Genomic DNA, 23,234 nt, shown 5'->3' with positions numbered 1-23,234 from the left:
GATCTGCCTTGTACTTATATATCGCGATACACTTTCAGCGGGACACTTTCTATCGGCTGTACTCGTTCTATTGCCAGAATATACCGCGATCAGAGCGATTACGTGAGACGCTTGTAGACACGCACCTGTTCTTGCAGGAATGTCAGAAGAGATTGGGTCATAAGCTTCCTCTAGCCGCGTATCTGCTGAAGCCTGTCCAACGGATCACCAAGTACCAGTTGCTTCTGAAGGACCTGCTGCGCTTCAGCGACAGTGGCAGCTGCACTAAGGAGCTGCAAAAGGCGCTTGACTGTATGCTAATCGTGCTCAAATGCGTAAATGATTCCATGCACCAAGTGGCTATTACAGGATTTCCGGTAAGCAAGCATGTTAGATCGTTTGGTATTGGATACATTTGTGTTTTTGTCCACAGACCGATCTGACGCAGCAAGGCGAATTGCTGATGCAGGACTCGTTCCAGGTGTGGACCGAGTCGAAAAAGGATATACGCCTGCGCATCAAGCCACAGCAACGTCACATTTTTCTCTACCAGAAATCCTTGCTCTTCTGCAAGCAAACCTCTAAAGCGGGTCACAACAAAAGTACCTACCAGTTTAAGCACCACGTTAAGGTGGGTAGCATGTCCTTTTAAGCCCTCTTTATATGTATCGTTTAACTGTCTTTCCACAGATGTCACAAATCGGTCTTACGGAGTCCGTTCGGGGCGACGCCAAACGCTTCGAGGTGTGGCTACAGGGACGTCAAGAGGTGCACACACTGCAAGCTCCGACGGTAGATGTCAAGAATAAATGGGTGGCGGAGATCAAACGGGTGTTGCTCAATCAGCTCGAGGAACTGAAGGGCGAGAAAATCAAACAATATGGCCTCAATCATCGGGGTCTTAAGCAAACAACATCCTGGGACACGCCCAACATTATATTGGGCACACCTAGTCGTAACATCAGCTGCGACGCTTCCTCAGAGTCCTCCAACCGCAACTCAAACTGCAGCAGCGAGGAGAACGGCCCAGCAGCATCAGCCTGCGCTAACTCCAGCAGCGGTATTGGTGACAGGGACCATCCAGAAGGATGCGGCTGGAGCTCGGATTACTCAAATAGCGAAGACGAGATGTCCGTGAATGAGGATAATAGCACGCCGGTAATTAAACCTTAACAGCTTTAGAAATTGAGGTGTTCGGCGAATTCATCGGTTTTTTATCAACAAATAAAAACTCTGGCTAATGCTAACTTTTTACAAAACAGCGGAATTAGATGCTCCTGATGTTTTTGAAAAGACTTGTGTATTTATCACTCCATTAGCTATTTTCCGAATCTGATGTTAACTCTCAAGTTCTCATTGAAGCGTTAACTAAGTCTGTCCGCCTTTTCTCTATTCTATTTCACGTACAAATTATTAAAGAAATAAAAAGATAGTTTCCCCTTTCTAAAAATGGGACACAAAGTTACGATTTTCCGTGAAACATCTACTTTAATATACGATTTTTCAAACTCTGTACATTTCAGTACACTGAATATAATTAACAATTTTCCATCTTTTTATTTTAAATTGGATGCCTACATTTAATCAATATTGCAAGATTATTATAGTTTTATCGGATATTTTTGGGTTTATCTTTTACTTTCATGAACCTAAAACAATATTGTAATAAATCACATACATACATATGTCTATGCGTTATATGTACATGCATTCTTTTATGTACATCTTAAACATCATAATGATGCAATACAATCGGCGATCGCCTGACAGCGCTTCCTGAATCTCCTGGCGCAATGGGCGTCATACAATACCGATGGCGCGTCCTCCTCCACGACCTTTCCGCGCAGCAGCAAATCGAACTCCAAATTTTATGTTTCCGTTGACCACTGAGGTGCGGATCTCACATAATAAGTACTTTCTGTAGCTGTAACAATGCTAGGTACGATCCTTCCTAGTCTGCACGCTCTTTTCCTTGTGTTCCCATGATGCTTGTAATCATCGAGCTATAAGAAATAACATCTGCAGTATTGTGACTAAACCATAGGAACCTTCTCCAATGTTCCATTAGCTGCATTATTAACTAAATTTGTCATTTACAAAGTCAGCACGCATGTTAAGTACTCATTAACCTGTTTCACCCACCTACAAGGGAGGTCATTCAGACAACTAGACAAGGGCAACTCGGGCTCTAGTGCCAGGCAGCTGTATGTATTTAGTTTTGCCTTTCGCTTTGGAGAAGGTTGTCCGACTACGATCTGACACTCGAGTCCATATTTTTTATATGCTTATACCAATATTTGTAGAATTCGAAAAATGGGAGGTGTAGAAATGACATAATAAACGTATAATATAAAAGTACGTTCGAAAATCTTTAGAAATCTCCGCTTTGCAGTTTTCGAAATCAACGTACACGGACATGGCTAGACTTTCTAATTTTAAAGCTCATAACCATTATTATTTATTTAGTTTTGATATTCAAGTGAATTATTTTTTTTTTTTTTTTTTAGTTTAGTATGTAAACCTGTAATTGATAAATTTCGTCATTAAATTTGTTTGTCTAGGTAAAATGTTTATATTTAAAAAACCGTTAGGCAGTGCTTGCAACCGCTTGAAGCCTAACTTTGTATATTACCAACACACAGCTATCTTACAAAAACATAAAATGTTAAATTAGAATATGCCTGCTTTATCTATTAACTATGTACTAAACGCTAACACTAACCGACACACAATAATCTATTGTATAAATTTTGATTCAGGGCAGTAAATTCATTGCCCTGGCTGATTATACTGCTATGGGACACTCGGAAGTTTCGATGCGAGAAGGCGAAGCTATCGAGCTATTGAAAGTGGGCTGTGCCGGCTGGTGGTACGTCCGCGTCTTAGGTAATTCTTTTTGTCAAACACAAGTCCACTGCATGCTCTGCTAGATATGCATAACATATATCTATACAGCTATAATCGAAAGAAATATTACATTTCATAATATGTTTGCTTATTAACAGATACCAATGCAGAAGGCTGGACCCCGGGAGCATATCTGGAATCGGTCAATCGAAAATCGTCACGATCATCGAGCTGCAATCAGGAGCGAATAAATCTAAAATAAACGCCTCTTCTTCTAAACACACGTTTTCAAAACTTAATCTATCGCCTCCAATAGATAACAGTATTTGAACTTGTTCTTCAAATCCTACTATTTTTATTTTTACTCATCTGAATCTGACAGAAATACCAAATAATCTACACTCAATATTATTATCGCTTCTTAATACGCTCCGTTTGGTTAAAGTGTACATTGTGGATAAATACTTATAATAATATGAAAATAGTATAAGGTATTTCTTGTTGATAATTAGCATTAAAACATGCAAATATGTATTATTTTTAAGAATCTATTGCATATGGTATGTAATTGCTAGTTTCTAGTCCATAGTATACTTATTCTGGCTTTATTCTACGCATCGACGTATGCATTGAAGTACTTGCGCTCCATAGTATTTGAGGACTGTTACAATGATTGTTAAGGACAACTTGTCGAATATTTCTTGAAAATGTATTAATATTTAAATATGACATTCAATTAAAATATATTTATATATATGATTATTAAAACAAAACATAGTTATGTATAATATATACATAAATAAAATAATTAAATACCCGAAAATCAGTAGAACTTATACTTATATTGTAAAGTAATGTCTATGAACGGGCTTTAAGTAAAAATAATCCAAATATCATACGACTGTAGAGAGTAAAAATTCAATTATAAACTTGCAAGTTAAATTTGAAGTCCTGCTTATTTTGAATATTAATCTTCATCATAAATTATATTGGTAAGTCTACCTAAGGGACGTAAATTCCAAAAATACTCTTGGTAAAAACTCATACATTTATGTATATGTCTGCTTGCGTGTTTGTTTTCTGTGCTGCAAATTTAAAAAAAAAAACGTATTTTTATCAAGTATATATGTATGTATATATGTATGTATGTATGTATGCATGTATTTATGTATGTATGATGCATGTTTGTTTTCTAATACCAAACGCAGACCAAGCTTATTTGTCGCTGTGCTGCAAATTTAAATTAAACGAATTTTTACCAAGTGCTCTTCTCCTCGATTCTCAAGAATTTAAGTAGGCTCTGCAGTTTTTCATGCTTAGCTAGTAAGGGTGTTTTTTTGTGTTAGTTTTGTTGTTGTTTTTTTGTGTGTATATTTATATGTATGTTTGCACGTGTGTACATATATATGTATGTATGGTTGTATATATGTACGGATGTATGTGCGTATGTATGTATGTACATATATATGTATGTATGTATGTATGTACATATATATGTATGTATGTATGTTTGTACATATATATGCATGTATGTGTATATGTATGGTTGTATATATGTCTGGATGCATTTCAGTATGTATGTATGTATGTACATATTTATGTATGTATGTGCATACGTATGTATGCATATTTCTTTGTTTATATGCAGGCGCGTAGGTGCATGCATGTTTGCATAGAAAAACGCATGCATATATACGTATGCACATACACACATACATATGTACATATATATATATGTTTGCATATATACAAAGAAATATGCATACATACGTATGAACATACACACATGCATACTTATATATGTACATACATACATATGCACATACATCCATACATATATATTTTTATGTAGGCATGAATTTTTACATATATAAATATATGCATGTATAAATATATGTTTGTGTGCTTGTCTGCGTATATGTATATGACAATGTATAGACAAATAGGTTTCATACAAACGTATTTCGCGATTTTTCCATACGTGCGGCTGGAATTTCTCGACACCCTATCTTAACGTGCACCTTCGTCACAATAGGTAAGACAAGGAAAATTTTAGCTTCCAAGCTCTTACGGTTTGAGCTATGCGTTGATCACCAATCAGTCAGTCAGGACAAAAAGTTTAATATATAGAGATTATCTAAGTATTTGTAACTTGGAAATATCATAATATGTAATTAGGCAAGTTATTAAGTTTAGTTCAATATATATTTATTTCGTAGATTTTAAACAATTTTAACGAAATTAGGATGTTGATTAACCACCCCAGGAATACAATGCCAATGATAACTTGATTCACTCATTGGCATCGCTTACGGAAAACCCTTATACACTTGATTTAACTGACGTACAATTAAGCTGCAAATTAACTTTGAGGTGGTCATTTCTGAAGGCAGATCTAGTTGATACAAAATTGTTGCTCTTGTTGCTTTAATTGGCTTGACGAGTTTGACCGATACAAAGAAAATAATAGAACTATTAAAGGAATGTGATTATCATGAACAAAACAATTGTATTACGTACATATTTATACATACATTTTACTTAAACATTATCATATTCAATGCAATTTAAACTTTAGCAACAAAACTTTGGGGATATTATACAGTAAATAAACAAATTTCTTCAACTTTAAATAAACATTTCAATACTAATTGTGGTTAGATGCAATCAGCGACGATAGCACAAATAATTTTTTCAATGGATGCATTTTGAAGTTGAAGCACAGATTTTAGTTGGCAGTTACTCTGCTATTCATGTAGAATTGCTGCGCAGAGAGCAACAGAGTCAGCACGTAAATGCACGCCGCAATCCAGCAGTTATAGGCATTCTGAAAAAGAAAACAAAAACCAGTTAAAGCAATTAAAAACAAGCATAAACAATGTATTATATAATAGTCGAGATTGTCGTGAATGCAAAATCCCCAATACCCCTCAGTCAATTGAATATTTTGCTTCATACGGACGATGGGTTGACGGGTAATTCGGCTTAGCTCGTTGTCCTTATCGGGAATATATTCACTTTATGTGGTCGGAATTGCAATTTTCCTTATCTTTATTTACATTTTCATCCATTTTTAGGGACTGCAAACTATAACCAGAGTGTTCTAGTCATGAGTGCCCGGCTAGATGTTACCCTGATCGCAGCACCGAGTTTCCGAAACAAACATGCTATCATTTTTCTACATGCACAAAAACACACACTCATGCACACTCCAAGCCTCATCTCATTTCTTAACTGCACACTATGGGACATTTATATTCGTCGATTTTCTGGAAACGGGAAGATGTATAAATCAATAGAAAGACACCTGAGCGGCGCTAGCAATAGGCGGACGTAGGTTCCACATATAGAGTCTCTAGCTCTAATAGTTTCTGAAACAGATGTTTTCATACAGACTGACATGACTAGATCGACTCGGCGGAAGTTTACACATATTTGCTCAAAAACAAGTCACACTTTTCCATTTTGACGAATTCGGGGTGTATAAATATACATACAATTTAGATTCAGCCGCCCACTAAATGCAGATAAGGACATTACACGCTTATTTATCAACACTCATTATCTGCATTCTTCAAGGAAATATATATATATATGTTCTTTGTTGGTGTATATGTGAAAAACGATACGCGCATGCTAAGACAGGACTGAAATTGAGAAACCAACCTGATTGTATGCACTATTCGCAGCTGTATAGAACGCATCTAAGCTTTTGTACTCTTCCGCGAGTGGCAAGTCCTCAATTAAAGCCACACTGTGTATGTAAAAGAACAATCCCATGAGCACCTAAAAATATAAAACATTTGGATATCAAAATGACTTACGCATTTGTCAGTTTAGATCTTGTGACTGTCCCGTATGACCCCCACAAAACAAACCAAAATCAGCAGTCGCCATACTTACCAACTGCACAATGCCCCAAACGGAGATAATCAATCCGCAGAGGGAGCATTTCGGACCACAAATTTTCATTTTGCTAGCTTCGTTAAACGCTGCTCGACGGTGGTGTAAATATGTTCCTTTTAAATTGGAATTCTCGTCGATAGATTTTTTCGCAGAAGCTAGCAAATGTCAGGTGAAAATCATGTGACAGTTTGTGGTGAGTTGAGTGTGACCAAGTGTGAGTTTCTTTAATATGCTAAGGGTTGCTACAGATACTGAAAATACTAACAACACATTTAGAGAATTCCGATTGAAAGTAAAATTAATAGGCTAATAATAATTTTAGGTAAAATTGTTTTAAAATAATTCTTATGATTAAGGACTTCAATTGATTGTCTTTACTGAACCAGAAAATTAGATTGATTATATGACTTCACATGCGTCGTATCGTGTAAACTTTAAGCACGTGCAAGTATGTGTGTACAATATACAGACGTACACAACTAAACATATTGTCAACAACAAAGTAAAAACTAACTAACTGAACATAAACTGCTATTAACCAAAATATCTATGCCAACATCACCTGTTTACCACGAAAAGCAAACGAGGCAACTATGTGCCTTACACGCACTCAACAATCTCTTCCAAGGTGACCAATCCTACACTAAGGAAGAATTGGACGACATTTGCTGCAATCTGAGCCCAAATGTTTGGATAAATCCACACCGTTCCGTGCTGGGACTTGGAAACTACGATATCAATGTCATTATGACCGCGTTGCAGAGGCGAAACTGCGAAGCAATTTGGTTTGATAAGAGAAAGTGAGTACTACTCCAGGGTCTGACGACTTGGCCAACATCTCTAATTTCTAATACCACGCAGAGACCCATCGATTATTGACTTGGATTCAATTGTTGGCTTTATACTGAACATTCCATCTGATTATAAGTTCGGAATTATAACACTGCCTTTGCGTAGACGGCATTGGATAGCCGTGCGTCGCATCGATGACCTTTACTACAACCTGGACTCCAAGCTGCAACAGCCGGAACTTCTTGGAAACGAGGCGGACATGCTTCAATTCCTACGGGAGCAACTTTCCGAGGAGGGACAGCAACGTGAGCTCTTTCTGGTACTTCAACGGAAAAGTGAGGAGAAAAATGCTCAGCGTTGGATAAAACAGTCTTCTCTTAATGCCGTTTGACCAGGACAAGGATAATATTTAAATTCTAGTCAATATATTATTTTTTACGCATCAATTACTCAAATTATCAATGTACGTACTTGATGAAAATTCACTGTGTGAATGTGTTAAAAAATTGGATAATTGTGGCTCAATTTAAATGTAAATAGCATCGGTTAAAATTTGTATTAAAAGAGCTGACCTGAAGTCGATTTCTATCGCAATTTTAATCTAAGTACTGATATAATTAGACGTACAACTTTTTGTAATTTCAATTAATGTTTAAACCGCAAGATCAAATTGTAATATGGTGAATGTTAATTATTTTGGGAAGCTTTGCATGTGTATAATGATAATTGTTTGTTTAAAGCAAGGGCGCCTTAATTTGATCCTAAGAATCCATTGGTCCAACACTTGTTAAAACCCTGTTTATCGGTGCAAGTATATAAAGATATATTGGTTGCATATTTTGTGGTATGGGAGTGTATATTTTGTTATTTATAATGATTTGAGTGTGTGTAAAAGTATTTTATTTAAATAAATACATGCATACATGCAGGTATATATAAAAGTTTGTATAAAATGTGGAATGATAAAAGTTTGTTTTATATTCGAGGCTAATTCGGACTTAATCTAAAGACGACAATTGGACGGATATTTTATAATATTCGCTCGAAGGCACGGCGAAGGCCTCATTTATGGATGTGTACGTAGATGACCCCACTCTCATTTCACGCGGATCAGCTTATATGTCCGTTTGGATGCTACCCTGGGGAGGAGCTGTTGGCTGTCGTCCTGGCTGTGGGCGGCGCGGGCGACTAGGCTCAGGCGCGAAATAAGAGGGTTGTGCTGGCACCGACGACGACGCGGCTGCAGCCTGGCTTTGGTAATAATCATCGCCGTACTCGCTTACTTCGCGGTTGCTGATTTCGTTAAGTCGTTTGTAGCGTTCTCGGCGTGCTTCTACCATGTAGAGAATGCCTGCAGGCAACAGCATTACAGCGCCGACCACGGCAAGGGCAAAGGACCAGCCCATATCGTTGTTTTGCCAACCGGGCATCCAGTCGCGGGAGTCACCCTTGGCTCCGAATATAACCACTGCGATGAAGCCAAAAATGGAGCCGAGCACTTGGCAGGTACCAATCGTAAGCAGCAGCACCACATAGCGGTCATCATCGCGGGACGTACGCAGAAAGGACAACGTCAGAGGCAGGGCCAGCAGGCACATCACAAAGCACAGCGTTGCAAAGAGCTGAACGGCTATATAGAAGCCTGGCAGCAGGAAGTCGTGTATTATGTAGTACTCCTCCTCGAAGACCCACATGCAGCCGGTGAACCTGGTGTCGTAAAACCGATGAATGTCCTGGAATTGGTTAAAGCACACCTCCCACAGACCCAGGTTCGTGAAGCGTGGATTCTGAAGACGGCCATCAGTGACCAGCCAGTAGGGCGTAGCAAACGCAATAACAAAAAGCAGAAAGGAGACTGCCGATATGCCAAGGGCAACTTGTGTGCTGCGATTGGACGCGCCCATGGCTTGAGCTTTATTTTAATTCAGATTTGAAACAAACAAATTAAAACTATTGAATAAATTAGGGAGAAGAAACTAATACACAAATATTGAGTCAGACAACAAAAAACACGCCCCGCCAGTGTGACCAAATCGTTAATTATCATTTATTTAGATGCGGCGTTGCCAGAAATTTACAAAAAAACTGTACACGAACGTGACAACTCTGGAGTTGACAGTCTTGTTTTGTGGCATAAAAACTTGTTTGCGAAAGCAGCCGAAGAAAAAATGTGTGCTTCTGGTGTATAATACTGGTTGGATTGCCGAAAACTATTTAAATACATTAATCCGGTGTGTGTTTGCTTGTCTTATTTATTGAATACGCTGTGGTTCATTGCGGGTACGTCGTGTTGCTTTCACAGTGACGCCGACGTTAACAATATGGCTTCCGAAATCGCGGTGGTAAACATTGGAAACTTTGAAAAAATACAGAACTTTTTAAATGACACCGCCTATAAGGAAATTCTTGAGAACAGCGAGAACTTTAACACGCGCCTCTGCATCGAGCGCCGGCTGCGAATGCCATTCCTCGACCCCCAGACAGGCGTCGCACAGACGCACTGCGCGCTCTTTATGAAACGAAAGCAGCGAATGCCCGGCTTCCGACATGGCCAAATATACACGTATCCTTCTGCCCGCTGGCGTAAACCGAAACGACAATATTTACTTAATCCACATCACAGCTACCGCGCCTACCAATACCGGGAGCATCATCTCTCCCACCAGCATCAGCACCATCACGTACCGACCTCTGGTCCTGGAACCGTCAGCGCACGTGATCATCATCAGGCCGAAAGTGCAGGTAAAATACAAGTGTAGCAACATATATTTACACATAAATGCATTAAATGAAAGGCAAGCATATGCACATACATACTTACTACTAACAAAACTCGTAGTAAAATCAATAAATCTCTTACAATTGCTTATGCTTTGTTCAGCCCCAGGCTCAGTGTCATCAGTCCAACCACCTCTGCATCGTGGTATTAGATCCGACAAGTAATCAACACAGATTTGGAAGTGCATGCGATTCGGGGTTCTTATGGTTAACAAAGGGCTAAATATTTCAAGCATTTAAAAAAGGTTTATAATATAAAGCAAACATTAATATTATCAAAACTATAAACACTTCATATTAAAAATATGAATATCTATTGATATGATTGATGATTAAATTTTGTCTGGTATCAATTTTCTAAAATTCATCCTGGCCCGGCCCACTGTTCAATAAAAACAACAATATATATAAGTATGTAAGCTCAGCTAAACATGTGTGGCTTTATGAAGCTGCATATTCTATATTTGTGTGCGTGCGTGTCTGTTTGTGTGTATGTGTGTATGTGTTGGTGCTTGAGTTTGCACAGCGCGTAGCCACCCCATAGAAAATGCCACTAACATATTTATGTACATAGCGTATTGGGGGCTGATTTATATTTTATATATTTGTATGTATGTATGTGTATTGGCAAGCAATTCCATGTGTCTTTGTGCATTTGTTAAAACTACGTTGATTTGTGTGTGTTTGTGTTTTTAGCTATCGTGGCCACAGATGGCAATTCAATGGGCGCTTCGGGGGACAACGACAGCAAGGATTCTCATGCTAATGCCGAGAAGGATTGGTTCCATGAGGACATGGACTCGTCGCATTATCATCATGCCGATGACTACGAGGACGACTTTGACTCCGACAATGACTTCGATGAGTCGTACAGTAGTAGAGGAAAACGCAAGCGCGGCTCACGACCCCGTCGTTCAAATGCAACTGTGGATGGTACTCCGAAACGGGGACGTAAGGGTGGCGGTAAGAGACATGTGTGGTCTGATTATTTGCCAGTGCAAATTTAAACGCTCACTTGTTTACCACTATTGCATCGCAGGCAATCGTCGTCGAAATGCACCTGAAGGCGATACTCCGGATCGAAGAAGGCGTGCCGCTGGCAATAATGCCAATACTTCTGCTGCAGCTGCAGCAGCAGCCGCGGCTGTTGCACACGCCGCAAGCACTGCGGCCGCAGCAGCAGCTACGGGCCTTTACGCAACGCACTCTAACTCAGCATCACCAATTCCCATTATCGATGAAACCTCACAATCGGCTCTGGTCATGACGGCAACGCTTGCTACATCATACGATAAGTCTTCACTGAATGATGCAGGTGCTTCAAATGATTCAATCCCTTTGGCCACAATGGCTAGCATGGGCATGTCGACAACACCAACTGCTAATCCAACTGTATTCACAACTGTAACTGCGCCGCCAGCTAATCCATTGGCAAGTCCCAAAAAGAATAAGTTAAGGGCGGAGCGCGAAATTGCGCAGCCTTCCCCGTACTGCGACTTCTGTTTGGGCGATCAGCGTGAAAACAAGAAAACCAACATGCCCGAAGAGTTAGTGTCTTGCTCCGACTGCGGCCGCTCTGGCCATCCATCGTGTCTACAGTTTACGCCCAACATGATAATATCGGTTAAGCGCTACCGCTGGCAGTGCATCGAATGTAAATATTGTTCTATTTGTGGCACCTCAGACAACGACGACCAGCTGCTTTTCTGCGACGACTGTGATCGCGGTTACCATATGTATTGTTTGTCGCCGCCATTGGTAACACCGCCCGAGGGCTCCTGGAGCTGTAAACTCTGTATGGAGGAGTTTCACAAGCACAAGTAAAATTTAATTTCTAATTTAAGGCGTCGGTACAGATGTAAATTTAATTTGTGTTTCCACTTACATGCAGCTTATGAAATTACGTATCTCTAATTTAATTTTCATTTTAAGTACGCTTTAGTAAGTTTTTAATCTTATGTAACTATTTAATTTAATTTCGTATTCGTAACTACGCTTATATGGACCGCCCCAAGTATTCTAAGTATTCCCAGCCTTCCACGCAAAATGAATGTAACATTTTCATCAAACAAGGTCGTTAAGCATTTGAATCCTTATCGTATCATTTATTTACACTTTTTTATGTAAATTTTACGAAATAATCTACGAAATTATAATTACCCTAATACCAATAAATACTGCATGCCTTTTGCATATTTCACTGGGTGTTTCTCAATGCAACCGATATTAATTAGTTTATCTTCATAATTTAATATAAGTTAATTAAATGCTGCGTACTTATTAAGTCATGAATATATAAAAATTACATAAACCATAAAACCTTTCGACGCAATAGTTTTTTAAATATGCCAGACAAAAAACACTTTAACCTGTATCCACAATATTGAACAGGAAAGGCCAAATAAAATTGTGCAATTGATATGACGAAAATTTTGAAACTCCTTTTCAAAAACCAGAAACCAAATTCCTATTGGACATCATTTGCTATCAAAATCAAATCAAATTAGTCAAATTGCAGCTAGTTCTAATATTCTCTGAGATCGACTAATTTCGCTACTTGTGCCCAATTTTTTGATCTGGTATATAAAAAAAGGTAATGGAAACGTTGAAATCGTTGTAATTCCAAGGACCTTTGATTGTGAGCATTGCATGATGTCTATTTAGCTGCTGCTTGGGTAATCCCATAACCCTGAGATGTGAGCCCCGAATGTTTTTAGAAAGGATTATCCCGGCCTTGTGCTGGTTTAGCGTTTGTGATCCAGTCTAGACTGCTTTTTATAACTTTGAGCATAAAGTTCTGCAAATTTGTGAAAAGCCGCTCAAAGTGCCAATTGGCTCAGTTGAATGTACCCAAATAGGTTGGCAGATTCTAACAGTGGACTGTTAATTACTCGGGGCAAGCAAACCAAAGTGGTTGCAGCCACAAGACTTCCGTCGATTGCACTTAGTCTGCCGAGATGAGCCGCGCTTTGTGGTACTTTTCTCTGTTGGGTCTGTGCCTGGTATTGCCTGTACGGTTAGGAGAACAGCGAATCCGGTCGAAACGCTTCCTCATTTTTCCACGTCAAGCTCCGACAAGACATCAGGTAAATGAAGTTCATTTAGTAGTCTGACGTTTAATGGAGCCATTTCCTTTTAGTTTATTGCCGGCATTGGCATTCCGGCTGATCTGTCCTATGAATCACTGACCGTCGGTCACGTTCTAAAAGCGGAGTTTTTCCTGCCATACAATGCGTCCGTGTACCGACAAAACCCATTTCTTCCGGAGTACAAACATACTAAAGTGTCCTTAAACGCCGGGATCGCCGAGGCTGAGATACGTCAAATTCAAAGGAATCCCACCCAGTTGCGCTGGCAAATTTACGCGTACATTGAGCACATGTTGAACGGGTGAGCTAGTTAGTTGATTCCTAATTTATTTGATGACAAGCATCCATTGATATGGGAATCGCAGCTACGGATACAACGGCCATGAATGCATGCTACAGGCTATATGCGAGGCGAATGCAATACGGTTTTCCAAACAGTTTAGTGTTGTCCAAGAGCTACTGCATCTGGTGCTTGGGTAAGTGGGGCTCCCATTTTAATTGATTTAATTAAATTTTTTTTATTTAATACATTGACAGCCCCTCCACGACGCTAAATGGGGACGCGGCGGAGGCCTACGACTACGTACTGGCCGAAAAGATGGGCTCGAAATCAAACAGTTGTGACATTTATGACTGCAGCATAAGGCTACTCGATTGGATTTCGAGAGTAATGCAAATAAGCTAAGCAGTAACAGCTAATTATTAAGATATTGTATGATTTTTTTTAAATTTATTGGCTACTTCAGCCTTTATATGTGTGAGAGGATTTAGAACTCTATCTCGCTCTATAATATTCATAAATATATAAATTCCAGCTAAAACTCTTTAATAGAAACTATTTATTTTTACTTCTGCCTTAGCGGTCGTTTGTCAAATGCAATTTTTAATTTAATTCAAAGCAGGTATTTTTCATTGCTCGAGAATAATTTGGAATTAAGATATTTCTTATGAGGCTCAGACTCTCGTGCTCAGTCGACTCCACATTCAATTATAATTTTATATAAATATATGCTCTTACATATGCACAAATACCCAAATATATTGCCTCAATTGATTACGTACACATGATTTTACTTAATCTAGATGATTCAGATAATGATCAGATCAGATAATGATTATTATAGTTCAAAAACATCTAACACCAACAGTCTTATCCGAGTCATCATTCCAAAAAAAGAGTTTTTGGTTTTGACAGTAAACAGAAAATCTAACGATTGGCTAACTTCGGAGAGTCGAATCATAAATGCTCTGTATTTTTTATTTCCGATCAATAATTCCCATGAAGCTATATGTTATAGTAGTCCAATGTCAATTTTATTAGTATATTGTTTATGTGTTGGAAATATATTAAAATTTTAGTTTTTCGATATGGCTGATTTCGAGTATTGTATCAAAAACTGAATGACTAAATCAATTCGGATGTGGATCAATTAGGATCCGGACTCAAATCAATGAAATATATACATTATGTGGTAAGTAAAGCCTCTTTCTAGGCGTTACATATTTTGTGCCAAAATTATGTTACCCTCTCTAAGGGTAAACAAAATTATTCAAGTTTTTAAAAAGACTTAAATAAATTTTTATTTATTTTAAACTTTTGGACTTATGAATCAAAATTTTACGTATTTTTGAATTCCATTTTGTGTGCGTATATATTGCAGGCTGCATTTTTAGCCACCATGCCTTATTTATTCCACATCTTATTTGCAGCTTTCGATTGCCGCAATGCTTAGACGTGTCAGATGCCCAAATGCATTGAGAAGAGCGCTGGACAAGTCATCTGGCAGGCGGAATATCAAGTCCCTTACAGTGGAGCATGAACTTCACAAGGTTGAGCCCAAGGCCAAAATGCCACAGGTGATAGCAGATCCTGGCTACAAATATAAAGAGGGCATGGTCTATTACGGGTTCCAGTGCGAGCGCATCGAGCATAACTCGGACTTTGGATTTGTGTCCTGCAGCCTGCGACACATTGGCACGGGCACGGAGTTTTGGTATATCGATCGCAATGACACAAATAATGTATTCTCAATTAACTTTCGCACTCCGCCCGTCGACTCGACGGGTGTGTTTCATGTACTGGAGCATCTCGCCTTATGCGGATCAAAGACATTTCCAGTTCGCGACCCCTTCTTCAAAATGCTAAATCGATCAGTTGCCACAAATATGAATGCTCTGACTGGAGCTGACTTGACTGTTTATATATTCTCTTCCAGGAATGAGGTCGACTTCCGGAATATACAGCGTATCTATTTAGATTCTGTTTTCAGGTAAGAGCTAATCTCAACAACTGGAGTAGAGTTTCAAAGCTTCTTTATTGCAGGCCAAATCTACTCTATTTGGACTTCCTACAGGAGGGCTGGCGACTAGAGCATAAGGACTTGCATAATCGAAAGTCTGAGCTCATGATTAAGGGTATCGTTTATAACGAAATGAAGGGAACCTTTTCTGAGAACTCGCGAGTATTCCGAAAAAGCCTTATGGGCAACTTATTGCCAAAGCTCGCATACAGGAACGTAGCCGGCGGCGATCCTCCCGAGATTCCCAATTTAACGCACGCAGCGCTGATCGAGTTCCACCGCAAATACTATCATCCAAGCAATGCGCGCATATTCTGCTACGGCTCCTTCGACCTAATGCAGACACTTTCATTTGTCAATAGGGAATACCTTATGCACAATGATTTCAGGGACACTTACTACAGCCGCATTCCACTTCATCCGCGCTGGTCACAGCCGCGCCATGTTCACATTCCCTGTCGCATGAACAACATGGGCGCCTCGATGGACAGGCAAAACCAAATTGGCGTCGCGCTCCTGATGTGCGACAGGATCGATGTACAGGAGTGCTTCGAGCTGAATGTACTGACCGAGCTGTTGATTCGTGGTCCGAACGCGGCTTTCTTCAAGGGTCTGATAGAGCCAAACTTTTCTGGCGGATTCAATAAGAACACGGGCTATTACTTTACAAGCAGAGATACGTACTTTGCTGTGGGCCTGCAAGACTTAAGGGCCGAAGACTTTGCCAAATTCAATGAACTATTCCACCAAACTGTTCAGCAGACAATCCAAGAGGGCTTTGAGCCTCAGCACATAGAAAGCGTTCTGCACAAACTTGAACTCTCAGTGAAGCATCAGAGCGCCGACGTTGGCAGCGTCCTGCTGTATAACTCGATGACGCTCTGGAATCATGGGGGTGATGTTGTGGCCAATCTGCGAGTTTCGGAAATGATTGGCAAATTGCGAAACAGCTTGAAGGAGAACAAGAACTATTTTCAAGAGAAAGTCGAAAAGTATTTCCTGAACAATCCGCACAAGCTCACGGTGACAATGACTCCTGATGAATTATATGATGAGAATTTAAAAAGAGCTGAAAGGCAGTTAATCGTCAAAAAAGTAAAGGACCTCAACGCGGATGATTTGGAGGCGGTGTTTCAGAATGGCATCAAGCTGGAGGCATCCCAAAAAGCTAAAGAAAATACGGATGTCCTGCCGTGCCTGTCGCTTAAGGACGTGCAGGAGCCGCTCAAGTTTCCACAAGTAACGGAGCAACTCATTCAAGGTGTCCCCACGCAGCTGTGCAAAGTGGCCACCAACGAAATAACCTACCTTAATTGCCTCTTCAATATTACGGGATTGAGTCCAGAAGAGGCTATGCTCGTGCCATTGTTCTGCAACGTAATCAAAAATGTTGGCACCATCAAGCACAACTTCCGCGAATTCGACAAACTGGTTCTTTCGAAAAGTCCCGGATTCGACTTCAAAGTTAAGGTTGTCGAAAATGTGAAGGATGGCAAGTCTTATCGTACGAGTTTGTTGATGACGACGTATGCTCTGGACAAGAACGTTCCCAATATGTTTGCGCTGTGCGAGGAGTTGCTGCTGAACTTTAGACTAGAAGATACAGATCGCCTGAAGATGCTTATAGAAAGCTACGTGTCCAAATTATCACTCGGAATCGCATTCTCTGGGCACTTGTACGCCATGTTAGGCTCCGCTGCATTGGTCAGCGATGCTGCAAAGCTCAAATCCCTATTATCGGGTGTGGATCACATAGATTTCATGAAGAAGTATGTGCAACAGAATAGCACGGAGCAAATTCGCGACAGACTGAGGAATATTGGCTCTAAAGTCTTCAGCAAAAGCAACATGCGCGTTGCCATTAATAGCTCAGAGGCGTTTCAACCAACAGCCTTGGAACACTACGAAACCTTCCTCAAAAACTTGCCTACTCTGGCAAACCTGAGTGTCAAGAGGGAGTTGGAGTTGTTGAAGCCGAGTTGTAGGCATTACGTTATGAATATTCCTGTGAACTACTGCGCGAAATCTTTCTTCGCAGTGCCATATTTGCATGAGGATCACCCCGTGTTACGCGTCCTGGCGAAACTCGTATCGGCCAGGTATCTGATGCCTGTGGTGCGGGAGCAGAACGGAGCTTATGGCACGGGCGCAAGGATCGGCTATGACGGTCTCTTCAATTTCTACAGCTATCGTGATCCACACTCTACGAAAACCCTGGATGTATTCGACAAGACCTACGAGTGGTTATTGGCCACAAATGAGAAGCTGAATCATCAAATGTTATTCGAGGCAAAGCTGGGCGTGCTGCAGTTGGTGGACTGGCCAACGGCTCCTGGTGAAATTGGCTTGGATTACTTTATTTTAGGGGTGTCGTATGAGGAATATTGCAAATATCGCTCCCGCGTTCTGTCTGTGACAGTCGAAGATCTGCGCACTGTAATTGAGAAGTATTTTAAAGAGGAAGCAAATCATATTGGAAAATTCATTTTGGGACCTAAAAGGGAAAAATTGGAGGAGAATCAAAGTCTATGTAAATATAAATTAAAAGTAACTAAACTGTTTTGATGTTATAAATTAAATAAATAATGCGTCTTAGCATAAAATGCTTTACATTTCTAACTAAAAGCCTAACGACCTAGACAAGATTTCTTTTACAGACCACACGATCTTTTTATCCTCTAATCTCATATTTACATCAGACAACTTACCCTTGCTACTATAATAAGTTTACGTTCTCTATGATATAGTCAATCAAAAGGTTGGTATTCAAACTAGCGCTAATTAATAAATAATAAAGAAATCAGCTGGGCGTATACTACTTTTGCTGGCATTTTTGAGGCCAAATCAACTTTTAATACATAAATTATAAAGCTAACTGCTTATACTGTACATTTATTTTACAGCGATAATTTTAAATTCTAATCATTTAAATTTGTATCAAACGTTACGAATGCGATAGTCCATCAAACGAGCTGAATCGATATTTTAGTACAGACGAGTTTATAGTTGAACTAAAATGTAACTATCGATATATCGATACAAATCAACAATGTTGGCTTCCGATAAAAACATATGTAGTGTGCAGGCGACTGCATTTTAAAAGATTGGATTTTCGGAACTGGTGAGTTTTATGGTATAATTATAAAACCCTAAGTGAAAACTCTATTGAGTATATTAATGCAAATAATAAGTATTCGGAATTTCAATCAGTTTATAATCTAAAAACAGTAAATTTGTCGTACACACAAAGTAAATCAACACTTACGCACATACGTAGTTCTTTGCATACATACAAACCCAATGAGTGCCGGCTGATGTAACTAAAACTCGTGTCGTGTTTTATGTTGCTTTCTTTTAATTCATGTCGCCCGATGCTTTGATCTGGAAATCATCTGCAACCTGTACTGTGTCCTTACCATTTATAGACTCGCACTCACAAAAATGCTCACTCGCTTGCAATGGTTGAAGGCGGCGCCGCGCTCGCTCAGAATGCTGCATGGGCAATTGGCCAGACGAAATATCAATTCGTTCACTGTCGAGGAGGTCAAGAGGCGTGCCAAGACGGAGCCCAAACTAGCTTTGCAAGGAGATATGCCGCATGTCATGGCAGACCCTAAATACAAATATAGTGAGGGCAAAATATACCATGGGTTCCAGTGCGAGCGCATCGAGTATATTCCCGACTTTGAGCTAATGTCGTGCACCCTGCGGCATGTGGGCACAGGGACGGAGTTTTGGTATATCGATCGTAAAGATGCCAATAATGTATTTTCAATTAATTTTCGGACTACCCCTTTTGACTCCACGGGCCTTCCGCATATTCTGGAGCATCTTGCTTTATGCGGTTCAAAAAACTTTCCAGTTCGTGATCCATTCTTTAAAATGCTAAATCGATCAGTTGCCACTTTTATGAATGCCATGACCGGTCCGGATTACACCCTTTATCCATTTTCAACCATGAACGAGGTGGATTTCAGAAACCTCCAGAAGATATATTTGGACGCCGTTTTTAGGTAAGTGATACGAAAAGGGAACTGTCAATGCCAATGTATAACACCATTATATTACAGGCCAAATTTGGCGTATTTGGATTTTCTACAAGAAGGTTGGCGCCTTGAACACAAGGAATTATGCAATCGCGACTCTGAGCTTATAATAAAAGGAGTTGTTTATAACGAAATGAAAGGAGCCTTTTCAGAAAACTCTCAAGTGTTTACCCAAAATTTGCTCAACAACATGCTTCCCGATCACACCTACGGCTATGTATCGGGCGGCAACCCACTGGAGATCCCCAAATTGACGCATAAGGATTTGGTCGAATTCCATCGAAAATACTATCATCCAAGCAATGCACGCATGTTCTGCTATGGCTCTTTTGACCTAATGAAGACGCTTGCATTTGTCGATAAGGAATACCTAAGTCAACATAAATGCATAGATAATTCCTATAGCCGCATACCAAAACAGAAACCATGGCAACAGCCACGCAATGTGCACATTCCCAGTAGACTGGACAGTATGGGTGCTACTTTCGACAGACAGAATCAGATAGCTATAGCCCTGCTGATGTGTGACACAACCGACATCCAGGAGAGTTTTGAACTAAACGTACTATCCGAAGTATTGATTCGTGGCCCCAACTCGGCTTTCTACAAGAGCTTAATAGAGCCAAATTTCTCAGGAGGCTACAATCAGAGTACAGGCTACTCCTCAGATTGCAAGGATACATATTTCGTCGTGGGCTTACAGGACCTAAAGGTTGAGGATTTCAAAAAGTTTAACGAACTTTTTGATCAGACTGTGCATAAAACTATCGAAGGTGGTTTTGAAACTCAGCATGTTGAAAGTGTTCTGCACAATTTAGAATTATCCCTTAAGCATCAGAGCCCTCACTTCGGTAATGCATTGCTATTTAATTCGACGTCTTTGTGGAATCATGATGGTGATATTGTCAGCAGTCTTCGGGTCTCGGAAATGATTGCCCGTTTACGGTGCAACCTTAAAGAGAATAAAAACTATTTCCAACAGAAAATGGAAAAATACTTTACAAACAACACACATAAGCTGACTCTGACAATGTCTCCGGACGAATGCTATGAAGAGAACTTCAAGAAGGCTGAAGCTGAGATGCTAAAACAGAAAGTAAATGCACTCGATTCCGCAAAGTACAAAGAGATATATGAGAATGGCCTTAAACTGGAAGCTTCTCAAAAAGGTACAGAAAATACGGATGTCTTGCCGTGTCTATCGCTGAACGATGTAAAGCAACCACCAAAGATACCAACAATTGAAGTGCAAACTATTCAAGACGTTCCCACGCAGCTGTGTAAGGTGCCCACCAATGAAATAACCTACCTTAAGTGCTTGTTCAATATTACAGGACTAAGTCGAGACGAGGTTGTGCTCGTACCTTTGTTCTGTAACGTAATTAACGATATGGGCACCGCCAATCATAACTTCCGTGAATTCGACAAACTGGTTCTTTCAAAAACTGCCGGTATTGACATTAAACTGAATTTTGTCGAAAATGTGAAGGATGCCAAATCGTATCGATTGGGCTTGATGATGAACACACATGCACTTGACAAGAACGTTGCTGATATGTTTGCACTGTGTGAAGAATTGCTTCTTAATTTTAGGCTAGATGATACAGATCGCCTGAAGATGCTTATTGAAAACTACATTTCAAATATATCAGTAGGAATCGCAAGTTCGGGGCACTTGTACGCCATGTTAAGCTCCGCTGCATTGGTCAGCGATGCTGCAAAGCTGAAATCCCTATTATCGGGTGTGGATCACATAGATTTCATGAAAAAGTATGTGCAACAGAATAGCACGGAGCAAATTCGCGACAAACTGAGGAATATTGGCTCTAAAGTCTTCAGCAAAAGCAACATGCGCGTTGCCATTAATAGCTCAGAGTCGTTTCAACCAACAGCCTTGGAACACTGCGAAACCTTCCTTAAAAATTTGCCTACGCTGGAAAACATGAGTGCCAAGAGCGAATTGCATTTGTTGGAACCCAGCTTCCAACATTTTGTTATGAATATTCCTGTGAACTACTGCGCAAAAGCTTTCTTTGCGGTACCGTATTTGCATGAAGATCACCCCGTGCTACGCGTATTGGCGAAACTCGTATCGGCCAAGTATCTGTTGCCTGTAGTGCGTGAACAGAACGGAGCATACGGCGCAGGTGCCAAAATTGGATCCGATGGCATATTTTGTTTTTTTAGTTATCGTGATCCTCATTCCACAAAGACCCTGGATGCATTCGATAAAACCTACGAGTGGCTTAAAGCGGAAAGCAATAAGCTGGATCAACAAACACTATTTGAAGCTAAATTGGGCGTATTGCAGCAGCTGGACTCGCCAATCGCGCCTGGAAACATTGGCATAGATTACTTCCTTTATGGGGTCTCGCAAGAGATGTTTATTAAATATCGTTCGCGCGTGCTCTCTGTGACCGTCGACGAACTGCGAAATGTTATCGAAAAGTACTTTAAAAAGGAACCAAAACATTTTGGAAAATGTATTTTAGGGCCGGCAAACGACAAATTAGAGCAGGAGACCAATTTAAAGTGGCAAATCATAACCTAAGTGTATTCTACTAAAATTCTGTCTGTATATACCTATAGCCACATTTGTTCTGTTTCTATTTTATATACGTTTTCATATATAAGTTTTTGTTTTTCTACCGAAAGACGTTGATTACTTGTTATCGATAATTAAAGGAAATTGTCTTATAACAAACAAAACCATTTGCTGTCTGTTTTCTTCATGAATAGGTGTCTAAATAGATTATTGGAATAGATTAAATTAATACAAATATTTTAAATATATCTAGTAATTAGTACTAATTAAAGTAGTATTAGACGCTCAGAGACCGGTCAGCTATGCCCACTAAATGGCAAATGCGGGCATTCGAAATTGTGTTGAATGAATTAAATTATTAATATAGGATACTTAAAATTATATTAAAATTAACTTTTGATATACAAAGTTAGAATAACCAATTTGGAAGTTATCATTTTAAACTCTTGCATTTCAGTCGCATTGGTTTTTTCTTCTTCCTCAGCCATGTCTCTGCCGAGTATCTTTGCTAATGACGACACATATTTTAGAAGTGCTGTGAGTTTTTTGCAGAAGTACTCCTGGATATACCGTGAAGCCAATACGTGTTTCCTCAAGTCTCTTAACGATATGCCTAGTGATTTCAAGGATTACTTCCTAGGAATATCAAATGAACACCTAAACAAATTTCCATTCGTACATGAGCATTTAGACGGGTGTCCCAAGGAGGTGGAATGCTTCCGCGAAGAGATAGCTAAGCTGACGCCTACTCAAACAGCTCCATCAGCTCCCCCATTGCCAAGGAACTTTTCTGGCAATAACCGCAAGGTAGCACCCAAAAAACTTCATGAAATTGAACAGTTGGCAGCACACATTCATGGACACTGCGCAGATATGCAATTCGTAATCGACTTGGGTTCCGGGCTGGGTTACCTCAGCGAAGCGCTGCTTCAGCGAAATGATAATTATTTGA

The 23,234-nt window shown here is 39.8% G+C and overlaps 8 protein-coding genes across 16 annotated transcripts in view; 6 read left to right on the top strand and 2 right to left on the bottom strand.

Moving 5' to 3' along the window:
* LOC115759939 (guanine nucleotide exchange factor DBS) overlaps positions 1-3,588 on the top strand; it is a 41,865-nt gene extending 38,277 nt beyond the window's left edge. For 5 of the 8 annotated variants that reach the window (XM_030701195.1, XM_030701118.1, XM_030701596.1 and 2 more), the window contains 5 exons: positions 39-356; positions 413-610; positions 670-1,137; positions 2,739-2,865; positions 2,985-3,588. In XM_030701195.1, coding sequence (XP_030557055.1) covers positions 39-356; positions 413-610; positions 670-1,137; positions 2,739-2,865; positions 2,985-3,088 — 1,215 coding nt within the window. In that variant the 3' untranslated portion in view covers positions 3,089-3,588. Of the gene's footprint in view, positions 1-38; positions 357-412; positions 611-669; positions 1,138-1,749; positions 1,919-2,738; positions 2,866-2,984 lie in introns of those variants that run through there. The other 3 variants (XM_030701350.1, XM_030701270.1, XM_030701432.1) reach the window with 3 other exon arrangements.
* Positions 3,589-5,236: 1,648 nt separating this feature from the next.
* Positions 5,237-6,917, bottom strand: LOC115765297 (ribonuclease kappa). The gene is made up of 3 exons (XM_030708793.1): positions 6,730-6,917; positions 6,493-6,612; positions 5,237-5,653 (listed from the first exon to the last, which is right to left on the bottom strand). The coding sequence occupies exons 1-3, from the start codon at positions 6,796-6,798 to the stop codon at positions 5,555-5,557; spliced, it is 288 nt and encodes a 95-aa protein (XP_030564653.1). The 5' UTR covers positions 6,799-6,917; the 3' UTR covers positions 5,237-5,554.
* A 131-nt stretch (positions 6,918-7,048) lies between these two features.
* Positions 7,049-8,100, top strand: LOC115765286 (josephin-like protein). The gene is made up of 2 exons (XM_030708780.1): positions 7,049-7,532; positions 7,594-8,100. Exons 1-2 carry the CDS (start codon positions 7,282-7,284, stop codon positions 7,913-7,915), a joined length of 573 nt encoding a protein of 190 aa, XP_030564640.1. The 5' UTR covers positions 7,049-7,281; the 3' UTR covers positions 7,916-8,100.
* Positions 8,101-8,431: 331 nt separating this feature from the next.
* On the bottom strand, positions 8,432-9,538 carry LOC115765277. The gene has a single exon (XM_030708770.1). It carries the CDS (start codon positions 9,426-9,428, stop codon positions 8,640-8,642), a length of 789 nt encoding a protein of 262 aa, XP_030564630.1. The 5' UTR covers positions 9,429-9,538; the 3' UTR covers positions 8,432-8,639.
* Positions 9,539-9,632: 94 nt separating this feature from the next.
* On the top strand, positions 9,633-13,992 carry LOC115765267 (zinc finger protein ubi-d4). Its single transcript, XM_030708759.1, has 3 exons — positions 9,633-10,266; positions 10,999-11,265; positions 11,342-13,992. The coding sequence occupies exons 1-3, from the start codon at positions 9,846-9,848 to the stop codon at positions 12,124-12,126; spliced, it is 1,473 nt and encodes a 490-aa protein (XP_030564619.1). The 5' UTR covers positions 9,633-9,845; the 3' UTR covers positions 12,127-13,992.
* LOC115763019 lies at positions 13,260-14,076 on the top strand. The gene is made up of 4 exons (XM_030705418.1): positions 13,260-13,388; positions 13,442-13,692; positions 13,742-13,867; positions 13,929-14,076. Exons 1-4 carry the CDS (start codon positions 13,260-13,262, stop codon positions 14,074-14,076), a joined length of 654 nt encoding a protein of 217 aa, XP_030561278.1.
* A 706-nt stretch (positions 14,077-14,782) lies between these two features.
* Positions 14,783-18,274, top strand: LOC115760377 (presequence protease, mitochondrial-like). 2 transcript variants are annotated; one of them, XM_030701674.1, is made up of 3 exons: positions 14,783-14,863; positions 15,102-15,661; positions 15,715-18,274. In XM_030701674.1, exons 1-3 carry the CDS (start codon positions 14,843-14,845, stop codon positions 18,254-18,256), a joined length of 3,123 nt encoding a protein of 1,040 aa, XP_030557534.1. In that variant the 5' UTR covers positions 14,783-14,842; the 3' UTR covers positions 18,257-18,274. The 2 variants fall into 2 exon arrangements, with proteins under 2 accessions (XP_030557534.1, XP_030557539.1); XM_030701679.1 differs by lacking the exon at positions 14,783-14,863 and adding an exon at positions 14,971-15,035.
* Positions 18,275-18,759: 485 nt separating this feature from the next.
* LOC115757839 (presequence protease, mitochondrial) lies at positions 18,760-22,454 on the top strand. Its single transcript, XM_030698275.1, has 3 exons — positions 18,760-18,812; positions 19,117-19,704; positions 19,762-22,454. Exons 2-3 carry the CDS (start codon positions 19,133-19,135, stop codon positions 22,286-22,288), a joined length of 3,099 nt encoding a protein of 1,032 aa, XP_030554135.1. The 5' UTR covers positions 18,760-18,812; positions 19,117-19,132; the 3' UTR covers positions 22,289-22,454.
* The last annotated feature ends 780 nt before the right edge of the window (positions 22,455-23,234 follow it).

Source organism: Drosophila novamexicana, unplaced genomic scaffold, assembly GCF_003285875.2.
Source record: "Drosophila novamexicana strain 15010-1031.04,08,12 unplaced genomic scaffold, DnovRS2.1 tig00000008-arrow-pilon, whole genome shotgun sequence".
NCBI lineage: Eukaryota > Metazoa > Arthropoda > Insecta > Diptera > Drosophilidae > Drosophila > Drosophila novamexicana.
This window is presented reverse-complemented; position numbering and strand designations above follow the sequence as displayed.